The sequence below is a fragment of the Triticum urartu genome, chromosome 6A (assembly GCF_056163025.1).
Source record: "Triticum urartu cultivar PI428250 chromosome 6A, HENAU_Tu73, whole genome shotgun sequence".
In the NCBI taxonomy this organism is placed as follows: Eukaryota; Viridiplantae; Streptophyta; class Magnoliopsida; order Poales; family Poaceae; genus Triticum; species Triticum urartu.
This window is the reverse complement of record NC_141878.1, coordinates 359,682,450-359,705,067: the sequence shown is the minus strand read 5'-3', so window position 1 is coordinate 359,705,067 and position 22,618 is coordinate 359,682,450. Positions and strand designations below refer to the sequence as shown.

The following is a 22,618-nucleotide window of genomic DNA, read 5'->3' as shown; positions in this document are numbered from 1 at the left end:
AGGTCTCATAAACGGACGAACTACGTTTGTTTTATATTTTTACAATTTTTTCTAATTTAGTTATGGCCATTTGAAATCTAGTCAAACCCTAATAACCCCGTTGACTCTCTCATAACCCCGCAGAAATGCTCCAAACCCTAGCGTCGAACGTGCGCCGTCGGATCCTACCAAGCGCCAAACACCACCCGTCAGATGTGGGGCAGGCATGCGCGATCCACATGATGCATCCTGATTGGCTATTGCACTGTCCTTCTCGGGTTTTTTACGATCTGCCCCACTTTACATATGAAATTGTAATTTTTCGCACATGACCACCACATGTCAGTGTTAAGAGTTGGTTCAAATATTCAAACTGCAAAATACAATGTGGCAAATCGTGAATATAGCTTCCCCTTCTCCTCTTCTCCATCTGACAGACAAAGGCATCGAGCAGATCGAGCAATTCCTCTGTTTCTTTCCCCATCTTCTCGTTCTTCTTCCTCTCGAGCAATTCCTTTGTTTCTTCCTCTCGGGCGATATGTCGACCTCCTCGTCAGCCCCCCGTTCTACGTGGCCGGTGTATGGTCCAGTGCCGATGACTCGATGCACTGACTGCCCACGGACTATGCCACTGAAGCGGTTGACTCCGACGGAGGAGAAGAATGGGAACTTTGGGCGCGAGTTCATCAAATGCGAGAGCAAGCCGGAGGGGCAGGTTAGATCTGAGTTTTCCTCGCATCCTTCATCTCTAATTTCTCAAAAAATCTGTCAGATTTCGATTTAGGTTACATGATTTCGCTTTCAGATCGTGAAGAAATGCCACCATTTCGAGTGGATGGATGATTACATCCAGAGGCTTCAAGGGTCGGGCTTGCTGGATTCGAGGGGGAATGCAATCTGCAAGTCCAATCTGCCCCATGACAGTGCCGCTCCGGCAGCAGCAGCGCGTCCGGAATACCCGACGGTGGTAGATGTCGAACTGAAGACGGAATTGAAGAAGATGAACAAGAACTTCAAGCAGCTGATTGAGTTCAAGAAGCAATCCAATCTGATAGCTTTAGGAATACTTGCTCTAGGAATTTTTTACTTGATGGCCATCTCTCGTTAGAGATGTTTGTCTACTGTTGTTGCCACTGTTTAGCAATCCAAGTCTGTTTATCTCAAATGCAACTTTGTTTAGTGCAATTGTCGATCTCTGAATGTAATCAGTTTACTGTTAAGTTTTGACACTTTCTGTTTCAGCAGAAAACAACTACCAGTTCAGTGATAGGATTATTTTGTTAGCTAATAACCTCGAGTGTTGGATCATACCCTAGCTCGTCAGATGATAGTAAGTAGTACTTGAGCAGCACAAGGGATATACATCAAGTTCATCTCTTCTCTCTCGCACTTGCCATACTTTTGTCCTTGAGTTCATCAGTTCTGCTAAAAAAAAACCTAGTTCGCGGGCCCAAAGAGAAAGCCCAGAAACAAGCGATGTTTCTTTTTTTGTTTAGGAAGGATTGCTTTGTTCTTTTTTGTTGCTGATTGCTTTTTTCATTAATTTGATTGCCCAATCTCTTCTATCTCATTGAGGAATTTTTTTGGCTTTCCTTTATGGGTCCCTTCATTTTTTAGAATCAAAGTATTTGCAAACCGCAGTATTATTATGCCTAGCGAACCAATACTTCATGATTAGAAAGAGGTCTAACCCTCTTTTTTATATACTTCAAACATAGTGTAGTTAAAACTACACTTTTGACTAAAGCCAAATATCTCAAAGTATTTGATACTTCAATATTTCTGAAAACCAAGTATTCTTTGAATACCTAAAAAATACAGAGCTCTCAAACCAAAGCCGTGTACAAATGTACAATATGTTCTTATTTTTAGAAGGCATCTATAAACACATCATTTTTAGTTTGTTTCGTTAATTTTTCCCATGCCAATTAGCTGTGTCTAAACTTGGGACAAACAAAATACAAACATAACAAAGCATTAATATAACACACATAACTTAACTTAGATAGGGTTGCTAGGGCAACATAAGTTCTTACATAGACACTGATAGATAATAATAATTAACCTTACATAGATAGGGTAGCTAGCTCGGGAAATACACACACCAAACTCACACTACATAGTAGATAGATAGGGTAGCTAGGGCAACACCGCCATGTCTTCACCGTCGTCTTCACCTTAACCGCCGACTTCACCATCTTCTTTGCCGCCAGCTTCAGTACTCCTCCTCCTCAAGGCCGTTGTCGCCAAGGTAGTACGGGAGGCTGTGCATGCGGTTGCGAGCGGGGAAGACGCTCTCGAAGTCGGTGAAGATGTTATAGGTCGTGAATGCGATGAACTTGCATCCACACCAATACACCTTACCGAGCAGGTAGTAGGCATCGAACCTGTTGGTGAAGTGGATGACGAGCCCTACCACTGGAGCGTTGGCGTGGGGACGCTGCTCCACGAGGTTGAACATGGGCGGCGAGCCCGCCGGGAGGTGGTGGAAGCCCGCACGGAGGAACCCTCGTGCAAGCTCAGTGCTTCCCCTCCAGCGGGAGAACACCCACACGCGGAGGGATTCCTCGACGAAGATGTTGGCGGGGTACCGCCGTTCCGGCACGGTGGGAGGCGCTTGGAACGTCGGCCCGTTGTACTGCATCTTGCTCGCTTCGCTGAGTGGAACGGCTTTGTCTTTTGGGGGAAAAGAGAAGTTGGAGGCGCAGATGGATCTGTAGAAGAACAGGCAATGAAGGGCAGTTTAAATAGCCGGGGGAGACAAAGTGGGTACACGCGCAAACGGCGTAGATCGTGACTCAGTGCGTGCGTGAACCGATGCGATCATCAATGTGTGAACGTGAATCTATGCGAGCGTGCTTTCGCGTGCTCTGCGTTGGCAGCTGCCTGCCTCCCCCTTCTGCGTGCTCTGCGTTGGCGGCTGCCTGCCTCCCATTCACGAGCGTGCGTGCAACCTGCGGCGTGAACCGATGCCTTGACATATGGACGCGACCGTGCGTGCAGCCTGCCCCTTCTGCCACCGGCACGTATGCCTGCGACGCGTGAAACGACACTGCGGAGCGACTGAATCCACCGGCAACCGTGCGGCACGGATCGATGCGTGTGTGTTGGTGTGCATGCATGCGATTAGGTCTAGGTCACTAGATGCGTGCGTGGCGGTGTTCGCATGCATAGCAGGCTCAATCGATGCCAAAGCCGGGCATGCATAGCAGGCTGCATCCATCGATAGCAGGCTTTTTTAATTTATTACCAACAAACTAACGGGCCCGTCCTATGAACACAAACACGGCCCAGCCAACGAAGCCACAGCCACAGTCAACAGAGTCCAACGTGGCCCCACAAGTCAGTTAACGTCCAAGACGGCAAACGTCTGTTATGAACATTTGTCAGAGTTTCAGCTAAGGGAATGGGGAAAAGTGAGAAAAAGTTTGAAGCGTGGGGAAAACTGGGCACAACTAAGGAATTGGGGGCACAGATGGAATAAGCCCTATAACAAAAGTCCCTTACTGAACATAAGTCAAAAAGGATCAGAAGATATGATGGCACCTATTTAAACATAGCAAGTTTCGTTAACAGATTCAGACTTAGCAGAAAACTGGACATGGCATAAACAGAGTTACGTAGGCATGTTTGCGAGCTCGACGCACTCAACATAAGGAATTGCATGACAAGCTAAGCATACTACCAGCAAGAAGACATGATCAAGAAGCTAAACATGGCAAGAACAATCTCATAGCATGCATGGATCAACTACAACAACCTTGGCAAAATTGATTAACACGTAAACAATATGCCAGGAACATTTTGTAGCAAAAGTAGAGCAAGATTGAGTCATGCTAGGTTACTCCATAAATGCAAACAAGGGCATGGATGGATAGAGCATAACAATATCTCAAAATCATCCTTACTGAACATGCTCAAAAGAGGCATGGATCACTCTGTAGCAACATGAATACATGGCATAAAAATAACAGCAGACAAAGACTTAGTGAAATTCTAAGTCTCTGAAATCAGCAATATTACGAGAGCTACTTTGCATGCTTGTGCTAGTCACCACATTGATCGTAAAAATACATGGCATACACTCCTGTAAAGATGGCATGGCATATAACAAAACACATGTAGAGCTCATGCTCATATGAAGCACACAACAATCATGGCCAAAATGACAAATGCTCATAAACTGATGAGAATCAGCACCTAACATTCTATATCACTCTTGCAACATCAATTAGGGCATCAAGATGGACCCAAACAAGCATGGTGCAATGGAACGAAATGAAGAGGGCATCGAGACGAACAATTTGATATATCATGCGCATGAAACGGAGCTACGATGATGAAGTTATGATGCGATGAACATGGCCTGAAAATATCACAGAGAAGGGACTTAGAAGAAAATAGACCTCCGGAAAAAGTCAACGCGGGATCGGGCGGAGCGGGACGGAGGGATCCGGGCGCGGGGACGACGTTTGGTTCATCTCCTGGTGGATCTGGTCCACTCCGGCCGGATCTCGCCGGAGAAGTTCGCCGGAGGGAGGGGCACGGTCGCCGAGGCGCGGCGCCGATCGCCGGAGGCGCGCAAGGCGACGCGGACGGCGAACGCCGGCGAGGCAGGAGGCGGCGCGAGGCGCGAGGCGGGGCGGCGATGGCGGCGGAGCAGCAAGGCGGCGGCGCACGCGACGGGAGGCGGCGGAGGCACAGCACGGCGGAGCCCGGCGAGGCGCGCGGCGGCGCAGGCGGCGGGGACGGGCGGCGCGGCGAGGAACAGCCGGCGGGCGGTGCGCGGCGGAGCGGGACGACGGCGGCGGCGCGCGCAGGTGGCAGGGCAGAGGAGCTGCGGAGCGGCGCAGGGCGGCTCAGCCCGGTCGTGGCCCGGGGCGGGCCGACCGTGGGCCTGGCGGGCCGCGACGGTGGGAGGAGAGAGAGGAGGCCGGCGGGATGATGTGTCAATGCGTGATTGGCTCGGGCACGGAGGCGGACATGTTCGGCGGTGGTGGGATTTGTCCGGTGCGCGAGGAGGAAGAAGGTTAGGGTTCATCTGCGCGAGAATTTCGGAGGGAGACACATATTTATAGGTAGAGGGAGCTAGGAGAGTCCAAATGAGGTGCGGTTTTCGGCCACACGATCATGATCGAATGACCGAAAGGATGGAGGGGGTTTGGATGGGTTTTGGGACACTTAGGAGGGGGGTTGGGCTGCAACACACACGAGGCCTTTACGGTTCCCCGGTTAACCGTTGGAGTATCAAACGAACTCCAGATGGCACGAAACTTGACAGGCGGTCTACTGGTAGTGAACCAAGGCCGCTTGGCAAATCTCGGTCCAATACAAGAACGTTTAACACCCGCTCACAAAAAGAGGCAAAAGGGGATGCCGGAAGACATAAGAGTGTTGGATTGCAAAATGGACAACGGGGAAAATGCTTGGATGCATGAGACGAACATGTATGCAAATGTGATGCACATGATGACATGATATGAAATGCATGACACACAAACAAATGACAAGGCAACAACAGCGAATAACTAGAAGATACCTGGCGCAACGGTCTCGGGGCGTTACAACACTCCACCACTACGAGAGGATCTCGTCCCAAGATCTAGGATGGCACCAGAGGGAAAACGGAAGAGAAAGATAAGAGGTAAAACTAAGTAGCTTCTTTGACAAACGAGTGAAACCAAAGAACCTTGAGAGGTTGAACAAATTGAAAGAAAGAATACAACGGAGATGAACGAAGTTGAAAGCACTCTGTTAGGAAAGAGGAACAAGGAAGAACCAATTCGGGCAGCACTCCAGTTGAAAAGTGATATGAAACTTGAAGATGAAAAGATTTTGCAGAGATGACACAACACTCCGGTTAACTTAATAAGCACGAAAAGAACACGATCCTCACAAAACAAGAAGATGGGTTGAAGAGAGCAACATCACAATGCCTCCGAAAGAAATGAAAGAAAGGAAATAGAATGAACGGAGGGAAAGAATATCTTGAGAGAGAGCACGCTTGCAACAAATGCTAGAACGGAGTTGTTGAATTATCAACAACGAAAGGATAAGCTTGATGTGGGCTTATAGAAGACATCTCAAATTTAAGAGATGAAATTCGGCCACTAACGGAAAAAATGAATTGGATTGATATCAACAAGAAGACGAGAAGCTTATTTCATCGGGAGGACAAATGAAGAACTTGGGTCATTTATGAGCACCATAAATAGCAACGATCCTTAGGGAAAACTTTAGGTGAAATATAACCCAAGATAACTCCAATGAAGAGATCGATGGGTTTAAATATCTCATTCCTGACAACTTTTGAATCATGAAACATGAAGGGAAATTATCAAGAATGACATAACACCACCTCAAAAGATAAAATAGGAAGAACTCCACTTTGGAATGCAAGATGAAGAATGCTTGAACTCCTCTGAAGAGAATCTCGATGAACACTTCGAGAAGAATTAAATCCTTGCTGAACCATCATGTAGAACCTTCATGAAAAACTCCGGTAGTAAAAGGATGATCAAACGAAAGGAAAGAGAAGTTGAAAACACAAGGTGAATCCTTGCAATGATTTAGATGAATCTCCGTGGTGATATAATTGCAAGAGCTTGGAAGTCTGGGAAAGAAAGATGAACAAAAGAAATCGAGAATCTTGATGAACCTCCGGAATAGGGAATTAATCACTTGGATGAAACAAGAATAAGAATTACATTATGCTTATCCTTCATTAATTAAATTGATGCTAAGCAACGGATTTGGCATACTACTTATTCTCGTAGAAAGGATTAAGAGAGATATAGCGCAAGGTAGGATTGGAAAGAAACAAATGAATTGATAAATAAACAAGGAAGAGAACTCTTGAATGAACCACCGTAAGAATTGAAAAAGAACGAATAAAACATGAAGAAACAACGGGAAGGATTAGCAAATAAATGAAGATGCTTGAAAGAATTTAGATATATGAGAACAAAGAGATGACACGCTGATTAGAGAACACTTGAACGATGCACCGGTAGGATTTGGAGAATGATAGCTGAAAGCTGAGAATGATGGGCTCCGGAGAAACAAACTGCAAAGACTCTTGAATTGCTTCGGATGGATGAATAGAATTCTCACAATCAAAAACAATTATGAGAGGATGGTATCAAGCTTGAACTACGCATCTCTGAGAGAACGGACAAGATTTGGAGGAAAAACTCTTCTTCAGTCTTCAAAATCCGAGAATTACGACGAGAAACACCACCAAATTGTTGAGACACTTCGGAATAAAGAAGAATAGAAAAGTTGAACCAACGATGAAAAGATTTTGAAAGATCTTGGAGAAAGACATTTGACTGATGATAACTCATTCTTACGTCAAACTTGGAAAAGAATTTGAGAAGCTCCGTGAAAATAGAAGAGTCAGGTAAGATCCTGGAAAAAGACTTGTGGGTTAGGGCCCACTCAAAGAAACACTATTGAACGATTGCTTGAAAAGATGGCTTGCACCGGTTGAATTAAATGGCTTGAATGAGATAACAACCTCGAAATAGGTTGAGCGGATCTTGAATGAAAAGACAAGCCTTCTGAGATATCTTCAGCACTCCGGAACAAATGAACAGTGAGAGATGAACGATTAAAAAGGTGCACCGGTATGAGAAAGCATTTGAAATGAGGAAAAGGATAAGATCGACAAAGCTTGACTTGAACCCACCGGAGAAGAAAGAGAATGAAGAATGATAAACTTGAATCTTCGTTAGCATCTTCCTGAGAATCAACGGATAAGGACATTGACGGAAAAGAATGGAGAGACTTCACATCAATAAAAAAAGGATACTTGATTAATAAATCTGAGTCCTTGAAGAAAAAGGGGTGGGAGGGTGGGAAAACAAAGACAACTTGGGATGGATGAAAGGAACACCGTTGAGAAAACTGAGATTGGATCTTGCGGATGTTGAAAATGATCGGATCCACTTGAAGAGAAAACATGCCGGTTGAAAAAGGATTGACATGACAATCTCGATTATCATTAAGGATTAGTATTCACATAGGAATATGAGAACACCACTTAGGAAAGGTATGGAATCAACATTTCACTTCGAAGCAACTCGAATACCACAACTGAAAACAAAACAAAGGATTGGCTTGCAGAAAAAGCCGGAACAAACATATGATAGAGATTTCGTCCGAAGTTTTCGTGGTGGGGCCCACACGGGATCGATCGTACAACACCATCATGTACAAGGCAGTGCACATGACATACGAAGCGTCCCTGAGTCAGCATAGCCAAGGACTCTTTAAGACACAACGAGACCACTGTAAAACCAACCGTGGATAGGCGGACCACTAGACGTCGAACCCTGTGACGCCCTCGATTCAACCGTACAATAATCATACACGCAAATGTGTACGATCAAGATCAAGGACTCACGGGAAGATATCACAACACAACTCTAGACACAAATTAAAATAATACAAGCTTTATATTACAAGCCAGGGGCCTCGAGGTCTCGAATACATAAGCTTGAATACACAAGAGTCAGCGGAAGCAACAATATCTGAGTACAGACATGAGTTAAACAAGTTTGCCTTAAGAAGGCTAGCACAAAAGCATCAACGGTCGAAAAGGCAAGGCCTCCTGCCTGGGAGCCTCCTAACTACTCCAAGTCGTCAGCGGCCGTCACGTTGTAGTAGGCACCCTCGGGGTAGTAGTAATCATCAGTGGTGTCGTTTGGCTCCTGGGATCCGTCATCTGGTCGCAACAATCGGGTATGGGGGAAAAGAGGTAGCAAAGCAGCCATGGGTACTCATCCAAAGTACTCGCAAGACTTACATCAGATATAAACTAAGTATGCATCTGTATCAAAGGAAATGGGCTGTATCTGTGGACTAAACTACAGAATGCCAGAATAGAGGAAAGGCTTAGTCCTATCGAGGACTAGCATCTTCTGGAAACCACCATCTTGCAGCAACAGGAGGGAGTAGAGTAGCATAAAGTAAAGTAGTAGTAGTGTTATCAACCTCGACCGGAGATCCTTTCTCGACTCCCTGCGAGAAAGCAATCCCAGAGCCATACTATCCATTTCTCATCCACAATTCATTTCTCATGCACAATTCTTTTCTCATGCAATTCTTTTCTCATCACAAGTATCCAGTTCTAGTTGTATCGATCGGGATACAACTCCAAGTGTCCGTTACCGTAGGACAGGCTATCGATAGATGTTTTCTTCCCTGCAGGGGTGCACCAACTTACCCACCACGTTCGATCAACTCCGGCCGGACACACATTCCTGGGTCATGCCCGGCCTCGTCCAAACAATACGCCGCAACCCGACCTAGGCATAATAGACAGGCCAGCACGCCGGACTAAACCTATGCCCCCAGGGGTCATGGGCCATCTCCCCGAAAACTCCTGCACGGTGCGTATGCGGCTGGTGAGCAGACCTAGCTACCTCCTTTAAAAAGGCAGGTGCTTAACAGTCCAACCCGGCGCGCGCCGCGCAGTCGCTGACGTCTATTAAGCTTCGGCTGATGTATACGACGCAGAACGCCCATACTATGCCCACGTGATGGTTAGTACTATCAGGCCAGAGGCCCCTCGGATCAAATATCCAAACCGTAGTGGATTAGGAGCACGCGGTAACGAGCAGAGACTCACGATCGATGTGACCCCGTTGCCCCATCTCGAGTACTTGCGGCAAGGGCTAAGAATGCCCGGCCACGCCTCGTAAGTATCTCACGGGCACCTTCCAGGTCAACCCGACTCCATATCACTCGCTATTAAGCTCGCGCTGGTACCCCTCAGGGCCGACCCATCTTTAGTAACATGGCTTAGTGCAAAGTCATAGTAACCATAGTAACTGTGTGTCTAACACCAAGGGGAAAACCCGAGGAATCACCCCCGGTGAATTCCACTCGATGTTATCATCAAGGTGAACGTAAGAGGATCCACCCTCGAGGTTCACACTTGAGGGGTTGCACGACAGAGCCGTAACGGAAGTGGTTAAGGAGGAAATCACCCTCGATGACCACGACCGGATAGCTACACTACAGAGATCTCATCAGGAGTGATGTATGAGGTTCCACACTCGGCACTCGATGGTAACTCTGCAGAGTCGAGCAACAAAAGGGGAAAGTGATGTGCGGTGTCAGGGCCTGGACGTCAATCACGTTGTTCGGGTCATCGAACATAAAGCGGAGCAACTGGGACAAGGTGGGGGTCACTGATGGATCACTAACCAACCTATACTAAGCAGTTTAGAATAAGCAGGTAAGATATGAAAGCGGGTAACAAAAACAGGCTATACATCATAGTAGGATAATACAGAAAGCAGTAGCAATTCTAATGCAAGTATGAGAGGGAAAGAAATGGGTGATATCAGAATGCTCAAGGGGGGTTTGCTTGCCTGGAAGCTCTGTTGAAAAAGGAAGAAGTGCCGTTGTCGACGTAGTCGATCACAAGGGCATCAGCATCGTTCTCGGGGTCTACCGGAGAGAAGAGGGGGAAGAAACAATAAATACATAGCAAGCAAGTGCATAACAGGACAACAGGCAAAGCTAGACGTGATCTAACGTGGTGTTGCACGATACCGACGAAGGAGGAGAACATCCGGGAATGCTTTCCCGAAGTTTGGCATTTTTCGGACAGATGAAACGGAGGGAAAAGTTGCATGTTCGTTACGCTAGGGATGTGTGGCGGACGAACGGAGCGCGTATTCCGATTCGTCTCGTCGTTCTGAGCAACTTTCATGTACAAAACTTTTTCATCCGAGCTACGGTTTATTTTAAATTAATTTATTAAAGTTTTAAACAATTTCTGAAATTCTATTAATTCAAAAAAAACTGGAATTTGCCATGGGTACACAGGGTATAACCAGCCAGGGTGTATGACAAGTGGGGCCAGTCAAAGTCAACATAGTTGATGTTGACTTGGTCAAAAGTGAACAGTGCAGGAGGGTCCCATACGTCATTGACTTAGACATTTTTTTATAAAACTGATTTTATTTAAACTAACTGTAGATTCACGTGTCACCGGCTATTAGACTAACTTAGCACTAACTTTAATCCTAAACTAAACTAGTCCTAATTAACACAAGGGCCGGCCACACACGGCCGGGGGCCCTGGCCAAGCCGGCCACACACACACACAAGCACGCAACACACAATGCTAGGAGTCAATTCTGTTGTTTTGTTAATAGAAGATCGCATTTTTTGATTTTTGTAGGATTTAATTCATGCATGGAAAGGATTTGGTCCAGTGGAATAAAATAAAGTTTGTCAAGTATACATTCTCCTCATATTTTTCTTAGCCTTTTTGACAGTTGTTTAACCACTGATTAGGGACAGTTTAGAGGGTTAGTCATTGCAGAAAAACAAAAGCTAGCTAGTAGCATCTACAGCAGCAATCAACAGCAGCAACATAACTTCAGCAGAGTAGTGGCAACAGAGTAGCAGTAGCAACTAGCGACAGTGGCAGTAGTAAGAAGAAGCAGCGGCAGGGATTAGGAGCAGCAGCAAAGCAGTCGGCGCGCGCAGCAAGCGGTGAGGAGCAGCCGAACGCAGTAGCATCGCCAGCAGCAGGCACACGGGCGTGGGCGCACGCGCACGCGCAGCTGGCGCGTGGGCCGGGAGCGACGGGCGCGAGCGGGCAGGTCCTGGGTGCGGCCGGCGCACGCGCCGACAGCGCAAGGGCGAGGCCAGGAAGCTGGAGGCGCGCGAGAGTGCGGCCACAGGCGCGGCGGCCGCGAGCTCGCCCAGAGCTCGGGCACGGTGATGCAACGGCCTACGACGATGGATTCGACGGTGGGAAGGGGGGAATAGGTGTAGGGGCTCACATTGGTACGGCTGGGGAGGTCATTGAGGTTGGGGGAGCACCGGAGGCGGCGAATTGAGCGGCGAGGTTCGGCGGGGCAGAGGTTGAAGACCGCGTCGACGAGCTTGATGCGGAGGCGCTGGGCTCCAACGGGCGGCCTCAGGCGACGGAGACGACCGTGGTGGAGCCCCTGGTCGCCTTGGCGTGGCTCCGGGTGGATGAGGTGGGCGACAACGACGGTGGCGCGGCGATATCAGTGGTGGACGAGCTCGAGATCGAGCGAGAGGGCGAGAGGCGAGGGTGAAAGTGTCCTAGGGTTTCCAGCGAGAGGGAGTCGGGGCCCTTGTAGGCAAGGGGGGAGGCTATGGATGGCCTCCACGCAAGGCACGACGCGGCCATGGCCTGCCGATGGGTGCCACGACCCCCCTGCCTCCCTGTAGCAGGAGGTTGGGGATGGCAGGGGTGGGCTGGACCTGTTTTTGCTGCTAGCTAGGCCAAGGCCCAGTGGGACAGGGGGTGGATTGTAGGTTTAGGTCCATACAGAAAAGAGGGGGGACTTTTCTCCCTTTTTTATAAAAGTGCTAGTGTTTCCTATTTAGTTTAGATAGTAATTGATTATTGTGGGAGCTCAAACTATGCACAAAAATGTTATGCAATATTCTAGCGCTGCACAAAAGTTTTCGGGGCATTTGTAAAGGTTGAGAAGATTTGCTTAATTGAAAAGGCCAATTTAAAAGCCTTTGGACCACTTATTGAAATCCTAGGAAATTATTTGTGAGTCAATTTAAGTTGGATTCAACTTGACAAAGGTCAGGAGAATTTATAGAATTTTGTGAACATTTTAGTTTGAACGTTTGAAAACTTTAGCCGTTTGACTTGATTTTGAATTTTGAATTTGAATGGGATTGAAGCAACGCGAGTTTATCAACAGTAATCATGGTGACGTGCCATCATTAGTAGAGGGTTACTATAGCTTAATTATCCAGGCGTTACAATTCTCCTCCACTATAGGAAATCTCGTCCCGAGATTTAAGGGGTGGGGTAAGGGGAAAGACTTGGGAAGGACGGAGCTCATCACAAGATAGGTACCTGGGGGCTATCTCAATGAACGTTGCATAGAGGCATCTCTCGAGTTGAAATTAAAGAAAGTCATCGAGAGCAAGGTAAGAAGGTGCAATAAGAAGCTTCAAGCGGGTAGGCAATCGTTCGTTGCCTGAAACAGAGGGTGAAAGGGGTTCAGAGCAATGGGAATAAGTATTGTGTCTGATACCATAATAGATCACTAGGTAGGTCACTAATGATTTACATATGAAGCCAAGCGCGAGGAAATTTTTTTGGAGAACAGGGATGTACAACAGTCAGTTTTCGATCCTATGGAATAGTGGGTTATGGGCCCACCACGTGGTTCAAGAGTAGGAAGGACGCCGACATATTGCACGGTCATGGTAGCAAGGCATGGCAGAGGATAGTCTGTCAGTTATGTTGGCAAAAACGTTGGTACCAAGGGCGAGGGACGAAGAGAACCGTTTTCCTGCTCGTTGAACGAGGCGGGCCAATATGCAAAGTCCTTGTCCATCGGTGGTTACCGGAATGTCAATAGCAATAATAACAGGGTCTTTACTGACAGAGTTGTACACTGAGGTGCTTACCTAAGCAAGAAATTATCTCTACTGAGATAAGTTAGTTTACCGGAAAGGTTAAACAAAAGAATGAAAAGGAAAATATGATTAGTATATTAATCAGAACAATGGAAAGGAAAATGTGTTTAAAAACAATTAGCAGAGGTATATCCTTCCCAAGGACAAGTAGAGGACGATATCCATGACAGGATAGTAAGTAGATAACCAATTAGGTAAAGGGAAAGAAATTTCATGACATTACCCATACATCGGTGTTTGGATAATTGATAAAGAAAATTTAGTATCGTGCTTCAAATGTTCTTATTGGAGATCGGATTACCACAGACATACTTCGAGATAGCATTGACATGGTTTCAAGCAAAGGTCGGACTTTGGATACACCAAGGATCCATCGGAAACAATTTAGAAAATAAGTCATACAATTTTAGCAGGGAAAGATGAGGGTGTGGCCGACGGGCTCAGCCACAACCCATCGACATGCCAAAAAGGATGTATTTCCAAAATTATATGAACAAGTTTGTGTTGGGGAAGGCAAGAATGTTGTGATGGTAACATAAATCATTGAGGGGGAGGATTGTATTTCTCACCATGAATTAGATTAATATCCTGGAAAAGCTCAGAATGTTGATGATGATCACGACACATTTGTCGAGAGATTTCATGAAGATGTCACCGAGCAAAAAAGGAAGGAAGAAGTGAAGGGCTGTGAGAACCACGGATTATACACAAGCTCAAAGTCAAGCTTGTTGTTCGAGGTGAAATGATAATATGAGGAAGATCGACGTAAGCTTAGCTCATCATCGGAAGTTGCTCTGGGCATAAGGACTAGGTAGCATAGTTAAAAAGTTGACATGATAAAAATATAGCTGATCATGCTAGGGATGATGTGATGGGGTATAAGGTGTCACAGTATCAAGTACTGGGTGTAATGCCAAAAGGTAAATCGGAGTAGAGGTTGGACGGGGGAAATGATTTGCAGAGGATAAGTAATTTCAACTTACCCAATGAATGAGATCAAGGAGGAAATATGGTCGAGACCATAATTGCAAGGGATCCAATTACGATACCGAAAGAATTATTCAAATGATTAAATATCCTTGCAAGAATCTTACATGATAAGTTCCACACCGTGCCCGTGGGCATGAACACGAAGGTTCAGGGTCGACTCCCACTTCTACAATGCATAATCTTTCATTTTACTTCTCTCTCTTGATGAAGTTGTAGTATTGAAAATTTTATCTGACAAAAGGCCAGTAGAGTATAACCCGCATAACTCTTGAGTTCACACAGATTAGGGAAGACATAGGTTCAACCCATCGGGGCATCTTAGGAACATATATCATAAATTTCGAGAATAAATAACACAAGCTCGGTAGTAGAGCATGCTTGAGAAAGCGGAGGATACAATTTACCAAAAGCATTACGTATCCGAGGAAAGGCTCACAAGCTTATTGAATATGAAGGACGTTGTCGGATAAAATCCGAAAAAAGGGGGGTCTGGTGGTCCACAAGGGATTTGGTGTGAGCAAAAGTATTCAACCAGAGGAAGAGAGAATGCAAGGAGATCAGATTATAGAAACAACTGACTAACTCAAGGCTCAATTGCAAAGGAATTATGAATTCGAAGACAAGGGATCAGAAGCAATGCTCTGATTAGGGATGGATATGTAGAATAGCCATAGGGGTACAATCGATGGCGATTTGATTGGTCGAGATCCAGCACATGTTAAAATGATGTCTGAGCCGGAAGGATGAATTCTAGGATTTGATTGAGGATTGTGTGCGTTCGCAACATATTGTATCAACAGACTCAAAATGATAATGACAAAGGATGACAATAAGATTACTAGACTTATGGTATTAACCATAATGCAAGCAAGCAAGAGATTCAAGAACAATAAGCTGTTGAGGATTTTCACAAGAACGAATGGTATTGCGAAGTTTTTTTTTGAAGTACATGAATCAACTGAGGACGAGCGGATACTCGATAGGTGCACAAAGTTATCCGTAGGGGTATTGAGATGATAAGGAACTGCAAGGCAGTAAGCTCAAAGGATTCTCGAAAAAAGGAGATCGGTTCAGGGCATCTTGTAATAACAAGATCAACAAGGAATGATTTTATGAATGACAAGTGTATGTAGTTATCCATAAGGATATATCGGTGGTAGGGAATTGCAAAGGCAGCAGGCACAAAGTCTCGAGAGAATATCATAGAGTATCTTCGGGATCTTCTGATGCAGCAGGCGATCATCTGAAATAAGGGGCTCTCCGGGCGGATGTGATCACGAGATCCTAATGTTCGAGTTAGTAAATCCATTTAACCTAAATAGGAGAGAGATCAAAGTCCCAGAGTATAGACGAGGAGTAAAAGATACTAATACTACCCAATGGCGATGTGGGCCCGTAAGACACACAGCCAATGTTAGTAAAAGTTTTTCAGCGACTGGACTCAACTTCGGCCAAGGAGTTGGAAAGGGGGGTTCCTACAGGTAGTCTGCTCTGATACCAACTTGTGACGCCCTCGATTCAACCATACACTAATCATACACGCAAATGTGTACGATTAAGATCAAGGACTCATGGGAAGATATCACAACACAACTCTAGACACAAATTAAAATAATACAAGCTTTATATTACAAGCCAGGGGCCTCGAGGGCTCGAATACATAAGCTTGAATACACAAGAGTAAGCGGAAGCAACAATATCTGAGTATGAGTTAAACAATTTTGCCTTAAGAAGGCTAGCACAAAAGCATCAACGATCGAAAAGGCAAGGCCTCCTGCCTGGGAGCCTCCTAACTACTCCAAGTCGTCAGCGGCCGTCATGTTGTAGTAGGCACCCTCGGGGTAGTAGTAATCATCAGTGGTGTTGTCTGGCTGCTGGGGTCCGTCATCTGGTCGCAACAATCGGGTATGGGGGGAAAGAGGTAGCAAAGCAGCCGTGAGTACTCATCCAAAGTACTCGCAAGACTTACATCAGATCTAAACTAAGTATGCATATGTATCAAAGGAAATGGGCTATATATGTGGACTAAACTACAGAATGCCAGAATAGAGGAAAGGATTAGTCCTATCGAGGACTAGCATCTTCTGGAAACCACCATCTTGCAGCAACAGGAAGGAGTAGAGTAGCATAAAGTAAAGTAGCAGTAGTGTTATCAACCTCGACCAGAGATCCTTTCTCGACTCCCTGCGAGAAAGCAATCCCAGAGCCATACTATCCATTTCTCATCCACAATTCATTTCTCATGCACAATTCTTTTCTCATGCACAATTCTTTTCTCATCACAATTATCCAGTTCTAGTTGTATCGATCGGGATACAACTCCAAGTGTCCATTACCGTAGGACAGGCTATCGATGGATGTTTTCTTCCCTGCAGGGGTGCACCAACTTACCCACCATGCTCGATTAACTCCGGCCGGACAGACTTTCCTGGGTCATGCTCGGCCTCGGCCAAACAATACGCCGCAACCCGACCTAGGCTTAATAGAGAGGCCAGCACGCCGGACTAAACCTATGCCCAGGGGTCATGGGCCATCTCCACGGGAACTCCTGCACGTTGCGTACGCGGTTGGTCAGCAGACCTAGCTACCTCCTTCAAAAAGGCAAGTGCTTACCAGTCCAACCCGGCGCGCACCACTCAGTCGCTGATGTCTATTAAGCTTCGGCTGATGTATACGACGCAGAACGCCCATAGTATGCCCACGTGATGGTTAGTACTATTAGGCCATAGGCCCCTCGGATCGAATATCCAAACCGTAGTGGATTAGGAGCACGCGGTAACGAGCAGAGACTCATGATCGATGTGACCGCGTCGCCCCGTCTCGAGTACTTGCGGCAAGGGCTAAGAATGCCCGGCCGCGCCTCGTAAGTATCTCGCGGGCACCTTCCAGGTCAAACCGACTCCATATCACTCGCTATTAAGCTCGCGCGGGTACCCCTCAGGGCCGACCAGTCTTTAGTAACATGGCTCAGTGCAAAGTCATAGTAACCATAGTAACTGTGTGTCTAACACCAAGGGGAAAACTCGAGGAATCACCCCCGGTGAATTCCACTCGATGTTATCATCAAGGTGAACGTAAGAGGATCCACCCTCGAGGTTCACACTTGAGGGGTTGTACGACAAAGCTGTAACGGAAGTGGTTAAGGAGGAAATCACCCTCGATGACCACGACCAGATAGCTACACTACAGAGATCTCATCAGGAGTGATGTATGAGGTTCCACCCTCGGCACTCGATGATAACTCTGCAGAGTCGAGCAACAAAAGGGGAAAGTGATGTGCGGTGTCAGGGCCTGGACGTCGATCACGTTGTTCGAGTCATCGAACATAAAGAGCGGCAACTGGGACAAGGTGAGGGTCACTGATGGATCACTAACCAACCTATACTAAGCAGTTTAGAATAAGCAGGTAAGGTGTGAAAGCAGGTAACAAAAACAGGCTATGCATCAGAGTAGGATCATACAGAAAGCAGTAGCAGTTCTAATGCAAGCATGAGAGGGAAAGAAATGGGCGATATCGGAATGCTCAAGGGGGGTTTGCTTGCCTGGAAGCTCTGTTGAAAAAGGAAGAAGTGTCGTCGTCGACGTAGTCGATCACAAGGGCATCAGCATCGTTCTCGGGGTCTACCGGAGAGAAGAGGGGGAAGAAACAATAAATACATAGCAAGCAAGTGCATAACAGGACAACAGGCAGAGCTAGACGTGATCTAACGTGGTGCTGCACGATACCGGTGAAGGGGGAGAACATCCGGGAATGCTTTCCCAAAGTTTGGCATTTTTCGGACAGATGAAACGAAGGGGAAAGTTGCATGTTCGCTATGCTAGGGATGTGTGGCGGATGAACGGAGCGCGTATTCCGATTCGTCTCGTCGTTCTGAGCAACTTTCATGTACAAAAACTTTTTCATCCGAGCTACGCATTATTTGAAATTAATTTATTAAAGTTTTAAACAATTTCTGAAATTCTATTAATTCGAAAAAACTGGAATTTGCCATGGGTACACAGAGTATAACCAGCCAGGGTGTATGACAAGTGGGGCCAGTCAAAGTCAACGTTGATGTTGACTTGGTCAAAAGTGAACAGTGCAGGAGGGTCCCATACGTCATTGACTTAGACATTTTTTTATAAAACTGATTTTATTTAAACTAACTGTAGATCCACGTGTCACCGGCTATTAGACTAACTTAGCACTAACTTTAATCCTAAACTAAACTAGTCCTAATTAACACAAGGGCCGGCCACACACGGCCGGGGGCCCTAGCCAAGCTGGCCCCACACACACACAAGCACGCAACACACAATGCTAGGAGTCAATTCTGTTGTTTTGTTAATAGAAGATAGCATTTTTTTGATTTTTGTAGGATTTAATCCATGCATCGAAAGGATTTGGTCCAGTGGGATAAAATAAAGTTTGTCAAGTATACATTCTCCTCATATTTTTCTTAGCTTTTTGACAGTTGTTTAACCACTGATTAGGGACAGTTTAGAGGGTTAGTCATTGCAGAAAAACAAAAGCTAGCTAGTAGCATCTACAGTAGCAATCAACAGCAGCAACATAACTTCAGCAGAGTAGCGGCAACAAAGTAGCAGTAGCAACTAGCGACAGTGGCAGTAGTAAGAAGAAGCAGCGGCAGGGATTAGGAGCAGTAGCAGGGAGTAGCATCAGCGGCGGCACGAGCAGCAGCAAAGCAGTCGGCGCGCGCAGCAAGCGGTGAGGAGCAGCCGAACGCAGTAGCATCGCCAGCAGCAGGCACGCGGGCGTGGGTGCATGCGCACGCGCAACTGGCGCGTGGGCGGGGAGCGACGGGCGCGAGCGGGCAGGTCCTGGTTGCGGCCGGCGCACGCGCCGCCAGCGCAGGGGCGAGGCCAGGAAGCCGGAGGCGCGCGAGAGTGCGTCCACGGGCGCGGCGGCCGCGAGCTCGCCCAGAGCTCGGGGCACGGTGATTCAACGGCCTACGACGATGGATTCGACGGTGGGAAAGCGGGAATCGGTGTAGGGGCTCACATTGGTACGGCTGGGGAGGTCAGTGAGGTCGGGGGAGCACCGGAGGCGGCGAATTGAGCGGCGAGGTCCGGCGGGGCAGAGGTTGAAGACAGCATCGACGAGCTTGATGCGGAGGCGCTGGGCTCGAGCGCGCGGCCTCAAGCGACGGAGACGACCGTGGTGGAGCCCCTGGTCGCCTTGGCGCGGCTCCGGGTGGATGCGGTGGGCGACAACGACGGTGGCGCCACGATGTCAGTGGCGGACGAGCTCGAGATCGAGTGAGAGGGCGAGAGGCGAGAGGCGAGGGGGAAAGTGTCCTAGGGTTTCCAACGAGAGGGAGGCGGGGCCCTTGTAGGCAAGGGGGTTTCCAGCATCAGTAATGGTTGTGAAACCACACTTTTATAAAATGCTTAAATATTCTAAAATGAGACAGGGGGTGGACTGTAGGTTTAGGTCCATAGGGAAAAGAGGGGGGGACTTTTCTCCCTTTTTTATAAAAGTGCTAGCGTTTCCTATTTAGTTTAGATAGTAATTGATTATTGTCGGAGCTCAAACTATGCACAAAAATGCTATGCAATATTATAGGGCTGCACAAAAGTTTTCGGGGCATTTGTAAAGGTTGAGAAGATTTGCTTAATTGAAAAGGCCAATTTAAAAGCCTTTGGACCACTTATTGAAATCCTAGGAAATTATTTGTGAGTCAATTTAAGTTGGATTCAACTTGACAAAGGTCAGGAGAATTTATAGAATATTGTGAACATTTTAGTTTGAACGTTCAAAAACTTTTACCGTTTGACTTGATTTTGAATTTTGAATTTGAATGGGATTGAAGCAACGTGAGTTTATCAACAGTAATCATGGTGACGTGCCATCATTAGTAGAGGGTTACTGTAGCTTAATTATTCAGACATTACAAACCCCAATCTCATATCATGCATCTGTCGGAAAGATATCATAGGAGCTACTTGAATTCCCACTTATAAACTCCTGAAACTTTCTGGTTATGCAATCAGGTGTTAGGGATACAGGGGAAGCATAATATGTCACCCAAAACTAGCAAATCCTACATCCAGCTGTATCCATCCTTCAATACATAACCAAGAAATCTTCAGAAATCATTTACCTCAATCTTCGAAAAGCATCCGTTATACGAGTTATGGCAATACTCCCGAACTCCCGCCCCAGTACTGGGTGGTGTTGTGGAATTGTTACGGCAGATGTCCTAGAGCAAGGACTTAGTCGTAGGGCCATCGCACTACGAAGCTTAAAGGGGTTAATCAGGACAAAGGACACGAGAGGGTTTTATACTAGTTCGGCCCCTTACGATGAAGGTAAAAGCCTATGTCTAGTTGGGTTTGATATTGCTGGGGTTTCGATCACCAAGAGGCTCAACTCGCCGGCTTGGTTATCAACTTGTTGTTTTTTCCCTAAGCCACCACCGGGTCGTCCCCTTATATACATGGGTTGACGCATGGTGGCCTACAGAGTCCCGGCCGGCTCATAATCGTGTCTGGCTCGGTGACTTCCTTTACATGCCTTTCTTTACAAGTCTTTCCTTACATACGGTGGTTCACAATATCAGGCCTTAAACCGCCTTCAGGCCTTTGGGCCTTCTATAAGACTTAATAAACTACAATCTTGAATGTTTACTAGACTTCTTGTGTAACCCGCCATTGGGGCTGACCCGGCCCCTCCTGGGCGGGTCATAACCGATAGTAATATCCCCAACATTAGGCCCCAGGTTGACTTTGATCTTTGTTCTTTGTCAATCTTCAGTACTTAGACAAAAATCCATCTTCTTATCTTCGTTGAAATTTCTTGTAACCCGCCGTGACGTCATCTCTTGAAAACGCAAAAAATTTCATGACGTCATCTTCCAACGGATCTTTTATCTTTAATGTTTCTCGAGAATCGAGGCGCTTGTATAGCTAGATAACCATTATTCGGCTCTCCCTTGATTTTTCACGCCCGTCTGTTCGCATCTTTTCCTTATAAATAGGCACGCCTCGGGCTTCTCACTTCGTCTTCTTCCTCTCGCAAACCCCGTGCTGCTCGAGTTCTGCCGCCGCCGCGCCTCATCTCCGTCTCCGTCGACTTTGGCCGCTGCATCAACCTGAACCGATCCAGAGAAACCGCTGCGACCTCCGCAGTAGACCTGCAACCGTAAGTTTTCTTTCCTTCGTTTCTCAGATCTGCATTAGGGCTTTCAAGTTCTTGTGTGTTCTTGATAGTTCATCGTAGTTCTTCCACCGCCAGCCTTTTCTGATCCAAAAAGTTATGTATATGCTCGCGCAGTAGTGTTTTTGTACCTCTTCTTGATCCAGAGATCCCTTTCTCTGATAAAAAGGCTGCTTCAGAACTTACCGACTCCTCTGTACTGAACTTTTTAGGTCTAGAATTGTTTTCATTTTGAATAACCATTTGATCTGGAATAATACCAAGCAATGTAGGAAACTTGTTTGTCTCAATACTTAGCTGAATTTGCCTTTTTCAAATGTCTGTAGTCATGGCGGCTTATCATGCTGGTTTAATTTTCCTTATATGTCATTAGCCCTTAACTAAGCCGCCATTACTTGTTTGCATCTTCATCACCTAACTGTCAATCTCACCATTAAACTGAACCGGCATGTTGTTTTTCTTTTCAGTTCTTTGCACATCATGCCGTCCAAAACACCAACCATCTGTAACTGGGTTCCCTCAACCATAACTGAGGAACGTTTAAAAGAGTTCTTCACCATAGGATTTCTGCCAGCGAAAACCTTCATGTCTTACCATGCCCCTGACCCGGAAGAAGAATGGCCCAATCCAAGAGACAGTGAGGTGATCGTTTTCACTGACCATATGAACCGTGGCTTCTCACCGCCCGGCTCAAAGTTCTTCAGAGAGGTCCTCCACTTTTTCAAGCTCCATCCTCAAGATATCGGGCCTAATTCCATATCTAAAATCTGTAACTTCCAAGTACTCTGTGAAGTATATCTTCAACAAGAGCCGGCCGTGGAGTTGTTTAGAGAATACTTTTATCTGAACCGGCAGAATGAGTGCACCAACGGCCTTAGCTTAGATCTTGGAGGCATATCAATTTAGCGCCGGCAGGGTGCCGTTTCCCCCCTTATTGTCTTACCAAGTCACCCAAAGGACTGGAACCAGACTTGGTTCTACTGCCAGGACACTTCACCAGCAGACGAGAAGCCACTGCCGGGTTATCGCCCTGATCGTCTTGAC

The 22,618-nt window shown here is 46.6% G+C and overlaps 1 protein-coding gene and 1 long non-coding RNA gene across 2 annotated transcripts; one reads left to right on the top strand and one right to left on the bottom strand.

The window, feature by feature from the left end:
• Positions 1-517: 517 nt before the first annotated feature.
• LOC147965242 (uncharacterized) lies at positions 518-1,087 on the top strand. The gene is made up of 2 exons (XM_087528100.1): positions 518-694; positions 785-1,087. The coding sequence occupies exons 1-2, from the start codon at positions 518-520 to the stop codon at positions 1,085-1,087; spliced, it is 480 nt and encodes a 159-aa protein (XP_087384226.1).
• A 15,025-nt stretch (positions 1,088-16,112) lies between these two features.
• LOC147965241 (uncharacterized) lies at positions 16,113-19,735 on the bottom strand. Its single transcript, XR_015608220.1, has 3 exons — positions 19,418-19,735; positions 17,958-18,036; positions 16,113-16,303 (listed from the first exon to the last, which is right to left on the bottom strand). It is a non-coding gene; the product is annotated as an uncharacterized LOC147965241 (long non-coding RNA).
• Positions 19,736-22,618: the final 2,883 nt, after the last annotated feature.